The sequence below is a fragment of the Musca vetustissima genome, unplaced genomic scaffold (assembly GCF_032173495.1).
Source record: "Musca vetustissima isolate MV318-11 ecotype Yass unplaced genomic scaffold, APGP_CSIRO_Mvet_v1 utg7558, whole genome shotgun sequence".
Lineage (NCBI taxonomy): Eukaryota > Metazoa > Arthropoda > Insecta > Diptera > Muscidae > Musca > Musca vetustissima.
This window is the reverse complement of record NW_026883613.1, coordinates 50,102-58,112: the sequence shown is the minus strand read 5'-3', so window position 1 is coordinate 58,112 and position 8,011 is coordinate 50,102. Positions and strand designations below refer to the sequence as shown.

The 8,011-nt window shown below is 37.6% G+C and overlaps 1 protein-coding gene across 1 annotated transcript; it reads right to left on the bottom strand.

The window, feature by feature from the left end:
• Positions 1-305: 305 nt before the first annotated feature.
• LOC133330523 (opsin-2) lies at positions 306-5,977 on the bottom strand (the record flags this gene model as incomplete). Its single annotated transcript, XM_061538959.1, has 4 exons — positions 5,806-5,977; positions 5,559-5,689; positions 1,452-2,581; positions 306-347 (listed from the first exon to the last, which is right to left on the bottom strand). Coding segments are annotated over exons 1-4 (1,377 nt in total), but the record flags the coding sequence as incomplete, so codon positions are not given.
• Between the last annotated feature and the right edge of the window lie 2,034 nt (positions 5,978-8,011).

Genomic DNA, 8,011 nt, shown 5'->3' with positions numbered 1-8,011 from the left:
TCTGCCAAGTTTCGTGAAAATCGGTCCAGATTTAGATATAGCTCCCATATATAGTTTCGTCCGATTTCATGTAAATGGTGCACCAAATTCGCTATATATCTTTCGATTTGCACGAAATTGGGCATAACGTACTGAATTGAGTCTAGAATGATGTCCACGAAGTTTCGAGAAAATCGGTCCAGATTTAGATATAGCTCCCATATATAGTTTCGTCCGATTTCATGTAAATGGTGCACCAAAATCCCTATATATATTTCGATTTGCACGAAATTCGGCATAACGTACTGAGTTGAGCCTAGAGTGATGTCTGCCAAGTTTTGAGAAAATCGGTCCAGATTTAGATATAGCTCCCATATATAGTTTCGTCCTATTTTATGTAAATGGTGCGCCAAAGTCCCTATATATCCTTCGATTTGCACGAAATTTGGCATATCGTAATGAATTACGTCTAGAATGATGTGTGTTAAGTTTACTGAAAATCGGCCCAGATGTAGATAGAGCTCCCATATATAATTTTGTCCGATTTAATGTAAATGTTGCACCAAAGTCCCTATATATATTTCGATTTGCACGAAATTTGGTATTGCGTAATGAATAAGGTCTAGAATTATGTGTGTTAAGTTTCGTGATAATCGGTTCAGATTTAGATATAGCTCCTATATATTTTTTCTTCCGAGTGTGTGTAAATTGTGCACTAAAGACCCAAAGTTTGTCTGATTTCCACACAATTGGTACAATGAACTGTAGTTACTATAATACATTTCCTTTACATTGCTTTATATAATTTTGTCCCATTGTAAGAAGCAACCCTATATCTGACCAAATGAAAACTTTAGTGTAGGTTACAGAATGACATGTTTATGGATCCATTTTCATGTTAATGGTCCTTCAAAAATTCGACGTCTGTTATGATTCATCTGTTGAATATACCCAAAGTGGTGAAGGGTATCATATAGTCGGCCCCGTCCGACTTTACTGCTTTCCTTACTGGTTTTTAGATTTATTTATTTGTACTGGGGATGTATTTTAATTTCCTTTCGTTTCGATAAATTAGACAAGTAATACTTATGTAGTATGTTTATAATACATATCATTATATAAATTTAGTTTGTTTTTTTACATTCTAATAAATTCACATTTGAACTATCTTTTTCTAGAATAAAAAGAAAAGTAGTCTTCAAAGCCTTGGGTTTCTTGTCTTTAAGGTGCGATTTTATTTCATGTGTTTTTTTGTTGTTCTTCGCTTACAAAATATTTCTTTCTTAATACAAAAATATGTATGTATATTTTTGCTATATAATACTTTTATATATAATGCATATATCTAATTTGCCACTCACTTAATTCTTAAAAATAAAAAACAGAAACACTTCACATTCGTACTAAACCTAAAAACTAGTCTCCAAAGCCATCGGTGGTGGTGAGTTAACTAATCGCTGAGATAAATTTACATTACCGCCGGTATCGGTGCCGATGACAAAAACCTGTGTGGCCAGAGATTCCTGTACCGAGGAACGACCACCACTCACAATGAAAATCACATCTTCTTCGGATCCCCCGGCGGTCGGTTTTTTGTCGACAACAAAAACTCCACTGCCTTCGCGGCCGGTCACAATGGAATTTGACGACGTCGGGCTGGCTTCACTACATCGTGAGATGCTTCTTTCAGCCACCATGGAACAACGTTGTTGTACTTGCCTCGCCAACCTACCATTACCACCGATCTCCCGCATTAGACCATCACCAATGGCCGATGCTGATCGCACATTCCGCTTAAAGGCCGTTGGTCGTTGCTGATACAAACTCCCACCACCGGCAATGTCACGAAACCGTATACTGGTTCCCGGAGTTATAACTAGATTTTGATTTTTCCGCGACGACTTTGTCACAAAGGACGAACGTGTCAAGGAGTAACGTAAGCTTGGCTTGCGTTTGCAGAATAACTTCAACAGTTCCTGGCGAAAGCGTTTATGCGATATGGTATAGAGAAATGGATTCAGACAAGATGCGGTTTTGCAAAATATCGCCGGTATTCCGGCTCTGGTCGGTGTCAGATACTGTTCCTGTTCGAAGATGCCACAAATGGCCACTATCGAATACGGAGTCCATGCAATGAACCACAACAGTATTACCAAGAGTACAACCACAGCCAGGCGCATTTCAATTTTCTGTTTATTTTTATTACTCGGCAGAGTATCGCGAGCTGTGAACACCACTTTCAAGATATGAAAATAGCAATAACAGATCACAGTCAGCGGTACCATCCAGGCACATATGAAAAATACAAACATAAATACACGTGCCTTTGTCGATGTATCCAAGTAATCAAATGAACAGGTGGTGAAATATCCTTCCGGTACATAGCGGGAGAGGCCAACATCAAACATGGGCATGGAGGAAAATGTCAATGCATATAACCATACAAAAACTATACACAACGCATAAAATTGGGTATTATAATTGATGCGATTCGGATTGAGGGGGTTGACCACAACGCTATAACGATCCAGGGCAATAAATGTCAGCATACCAATAGAAGCTGTGCCGCTGAGGCCACCAATAAATCCATAGATTCGGCAACCTGCAAATTATTAATAAGAAAATGAGTTAACATTTATTACTATAGTACTATATAGGCTATGTGTACTATATATACAGAAAACCTGCTTCAGACTCTAAAAACTTCTATTGAAAGAGGAAGAAAATTTTACTTTGGTCCACCCTTAACAGAGAATAATTTAAAATCCAGCGAGGACATTCTTCAGGTCTTTCTTTCCATGTCTATAATTGACGGAATATTATTGAGGAGACTTAATTCCGGTTGCCTATAGAGGGAAGATCTTCAGGGAGAAGAGACGGGTCTCTTTTTTCCAGTTCTTCTATAGAGAAAATACTTATTTTACAAGGGTTCCTTGACATTTTCTAAAGACCGAATACCTTTTTTCCGTATTCTGTAGACTGAAGATTCTTTACGTTCTATTGACTGAGGCAGACAGTCTAACTTTTTGTATGGAAAAACTAACTATTTCCAGGGATTCTATAGTCAGAAGCCTTCTCCAGGTCTTCTATACACAATATACCTTCTCCAGGCCTTTTCTTACCCGAAGACCTACTTATTTTAAAGGACACCTGTAGAACAAAATCCTTCTCGAGTATAAGGATAAAAAAAATCGACTTTCGATTTTGTATTGAAAAATCTAAATGTCGAGTCGACTTTTGATATTTGAGAAAATCGCAAAGTCGATTTTTAAGATAGTCTTTCGATTTTCTTCATAGATTTTTGGTTTATTATCAAAAAGTCCAATCTGCTCAAAATTATTTGTTTCCAAGATCTAAAAATTGACTTTTTAGTAAATGACAAAAATTGAAAAGTCTAAAAATCAACATTTTGGTCGGATCCAAAAATCGAAAAGTCGACTTTTGTGCTCGACTACGTATCGCTACTCCAGTTGACCTTTTTATGGTCTTCCCTAGACAGCGGAGGCCAGGCTCGTCACAAGAATATATTTTCGTTGTGGGATTTTTATTTAATCACACGATATGGCTCCGAGGAAGATAGACCACGGGACGAAGTTTTGATATAGAAGAAGTTTTGACACGAGATAATGTGAAGTATATGCACTGCGTCTGTGGTGGAGGCAGCAAGACTCAGTTCAGTCCGATGACAGTGGCGTTAGTCCAATCTGTTTCTGCCGAGGGATCGGGTTTCAACCCACTCAACGAAACAGCGGTTACGTTCACTGGTAAGAGTCTAAACGCAACCAGAGAGTCACGAGTCAGCGTCATACTTTTTGGCCGGCGTGAAAACCAAACGAAAGAGTTGGTGGCTAGCGTCACAAAATGTCAATTATTTGTTTTCATTTTTTCACAGAATATTATACGTTGTGCAAACCAAATACAATTTCTTCAGGAGATTCCAAGTTACACAAAATGCCGTATTTTTTATTTCATCGATCAATTTTTTTCATTTTATTATTAATTCGTTAAAAAGCATCCAAAATCTTTGAAAAGATTTGTTTTTTTTTTAACAATACTGCCATATGTTTTGATATAAATTCTCATTGAAATTTGGCAGCACTGCTGGTTTTTACCTAAAATATGGCAACTCAATTGAGAGCAAGAGAGAAAATTTGAGATGACAGTGAGCAAAAATTAATTAAATCTATTCTAGCGTCAAGCCGCTAGACGCGAACGTCAGCCGTCGCGATTTCCCGTTGCCAATAAGAAACTCACGGCAAACGACTGTCGCTGACTCTAGACTCTATGGTTGCGTTTAGACTCTAATAGAGGCGTATTCACTACAATGCCGGCGTATTTAGATTTCATCGGAGTAAGAGTCTAAACGCAACCATAGAGTCTAGAGTCAGCGACAGTCGTTTGCCGTGTGTTTCTTATTGGCAACGGGAAATCGCGAGGGCTGACGTTCGCGTCTAGCGGCTTGACGCTAGAATAGATTTTATTCATGCTCAGCGTCATACTCAAATTTTCTCTCTTGCTCTCAATGAGTTGCCATATTTTAGGTAAAAATCAACAGTGCTATTACATTTCAATGAGAATTTATATCAAATATTTTCAAAGATAGTGGACGTTTTTTAACGAATTAATAATAAAATGGAAGAAAAATAATGTTTTTAATAATTTTATCCAAGTTCCTTGACATTATTGTTTATTAAATAATAAATTGATTTTGGTTTGCACAACGTATAATATTCTGTCAGAAAATGAAAACAAATAATTGACATTTTGTGCCGCTAGCCGCTAAATCTTTCGTTTGGTTTTCACGCCGGCGAAAAAGTACGACGCTGATACGTGACTCTCTGGTTGCGTGTTAACTCTAACACCTTATTGTGTTGACCGTTGCCACCAGGGGCTCCAACCACAATGTAGGGATATATTAGCGTATTGTGTTCCCACTAGGGGACCGTTGGTGACTTTTGACCGTTGAGTTTAAATAAAGGATCATTAAACGTTTGTAGCCAAATAGGAGTATCGACGACTTTTGGGCGTTACAATACATTCTAAACACCAACTGACTTCTACGGCCGAAAACAGACAACTCTTATCCATGTTGTAAAAGGGCAGTAGACCGTTTTGACTATTTTGTACACAGCTCTTTCATGGGCATATTAATTTTTCCAAGTCTTCTATAGGCAGAAGGCCTTCTCCAGGTATTTTATACAAAATATGCGACCTTTAGGTTTTCCATAGATAGAGTACCCTCTGCAGGTCATGTATACCAATTAGATTTCCTCTAGGCTATAGACAAAGGACCTTCCATAAGTCATCTATATGCAGTACACCGTCTAAATGTTCTTTTATTGGCCGAATATCTTACCCAGACTTCTATAGAAATTTCTAAAATTCTACAAATCTTAAGTAGAAAGCTGAGCCTTTTCAGGCCTTCTATAGACAGAATACCGAGATTCTTTAGGCAGAAAAATGTCCTAAATAATTTTGTAGACAAATATTTTTATTTGGTCATGTATAAATCGGAAATCTTTCTTTACAATTTTTAAAGACTAATGACAATGTTCATTGTCTCATATATCCCAACTCACCCCAATCTCCCAGCACAGGACCATTCATGTAATTATTTAGAGCTGCCAGGGGGCATTTAAAAACAATTATAAAATCACTAATGGCCAGATTTAGGACCAGCATATACGGTGACGTCCTTAGGTTTTTACATCTGCAAATACAAAAAAATAATTGAAAACAAATGTCAACATCCAGCAGTCGGTACAGGTGTGACATAGGTGTGTAGATGGGTGTGTGTGGGTGTGTTTGAATCGCAAATCAACTTACTTGACAAACATAAAAATTACCAAACCATTACCAAATGTTCCCACAAAAAATATGACCATATAAAGAATTGCCATGGTCCGGTAATAGGTCTCAGTGGGTGGATCAAATTTAAGCCAAAATGGATTAATGCGAGCTATTAGACGATAATCGTAATTGTGATGAAACCCCTTCAAGGCGGGATAGATGCTGAAAAGGAGAATATGTATACGTGCTTTATTTGGGAGTCGTGAGAGAAATAACTTTTCTACAAAATTTTTAATTTTTTGTATATCCTTCTTACCTTTCATTCAACTCAATAAGGCCATTCATTGACGAATTGACATACGGAATGCATTCCGATGAATTTCGCGGCAGGCATACAATTAAATTCGAACTTTCATATTGACCAGCCAACGCTTCATCATCGACATCATTCTCTGTAATTGCTGGCGGATTAATAGTCGTGTAAACACTAACCACCATTGTGATGGACTGGAATATCCCCATGGCAACGATGGAATACTGCAATTCGTTCAGGTAACATATCACTGCCTTCAAACGCCGTATAAATATCGAAGTGATGCGAATAATTATGCTGCTGCTTCCTGTTGATCGGCGAATACACTGCAAATGAGCAGTGGTCGCACCGGCATACATTTGAAGGGAACGGGGCAGGTGGTGATTGAAGGTGGGTGGGCTTCTCTTAATTTTCTTGCGACTTCGATGACGTGCATTGTTGGGAAATTTAGTTTTATTTTTAGTTGATCTGAGGGCATAGCTGGTGGCTGGACTGTCGGCGGGTGTCTGTGAAATCATCATGTTGCACCGCCCGTCTCTTTCTGCGCGTTCGGCCGGGGCAAATACGGAAATTACTAATTTGTATCCAGGGCAATTGTAAATGCAGGTAACTTATCATTTGTTCCGTTATTGAAACTTTTGTTTTATTTTCGTTTGAAGTTGAAGGGCGGCCGTGCTAAATGATGTGCACCCAAGTGAATATGACTGGGGGTTCACTGTTCAATACTATGGCTATTTTTAGCAAGCAAACAACAACAATAAAAAAATTTCAAATAATTCCTCGAAGTTTGTAAACAATGCGAACGATATGACTTCTTCAAAGCTCTGCAAAGACAAATTTAAAAATAATAATGAGAAAAATTGTGAGGAATTATAGAAAGCAAAGAATTGAAACATAAGTATATATTTTTGGCGGAATTTATACAAACAATATACATATATGTTTGTACGCTGATTGCCATTTCGGTTTGGACAAATACAGTAAATGCTGCACACTTTTCCATAAATTTGCATAGACTTTCGATTAAGTCTAGTACGAAGTTTGTCAAATTTATATATGTAAATCGAGCCTACTTTCGTTCAAAGATAAGGTCGTTCAAATACATATTTTGTTCCACAGGAATTTTGTCGTGTGACATACCACGAGGTAGAAGCATCCTTGGACTTTTATTCAACCACAATATATTCGATATTGCATGAATATGACTGCGGTGTTTCAAAATTCCTTCATAATATTGTCACAAGTGATAAATCTGGGATTTATACGCAAAAAAGCAATTGGTAACGCAAAGAGCTTCAGAATCGTTTTTTCCTGGACACAACACTGTAATATTGGCCTTCATTAATCCTTCAGTCCACAGATGACCTTTTTCAAGCCGTTTATGGGCAGACTAACATTTCCAGCTTCTCTATAGGCAGAAAGCCTTCTCTGGGTCGTCTACACAAAATATTCCTCATACAGGTTTTCTTTGTTCATGGATAGATTATCTTTTCCACGTGTTCTATAGTCAGAAAGCCTTCTTCATGCCTTCCATACACAATATACTTCCTACAGCACTTCTTCTTCAGGCCTTCTTTTGGCCGAAGACCTACTTATTTCACAGGGCTTCTATAGAGAAATAATACCATCGTTAGGTCTTCAACAGACAAAATGCTTTCCACAGGTTATGCTTGAAATCTTCCAAGGACCAACAACACAAGAGATCTTCTTCAGGTATTTTTTAAAGAATTTTTTGAACGGAAGACACCCTTAAAGACTTCTTCGGATTCCAAATCTTCTTGAGGGTCTTCTTCTTTTGTAAACAGGTGATATTATCTTTTTATTCCATTGACTGAAGACTTTCTAAACTATGGAACTAATGAATAAGAGTTCAGGTCTTCTATGGACAGAAAAACTACTTCAGAAGAGCCAAACCAAGTCTTACTTAAA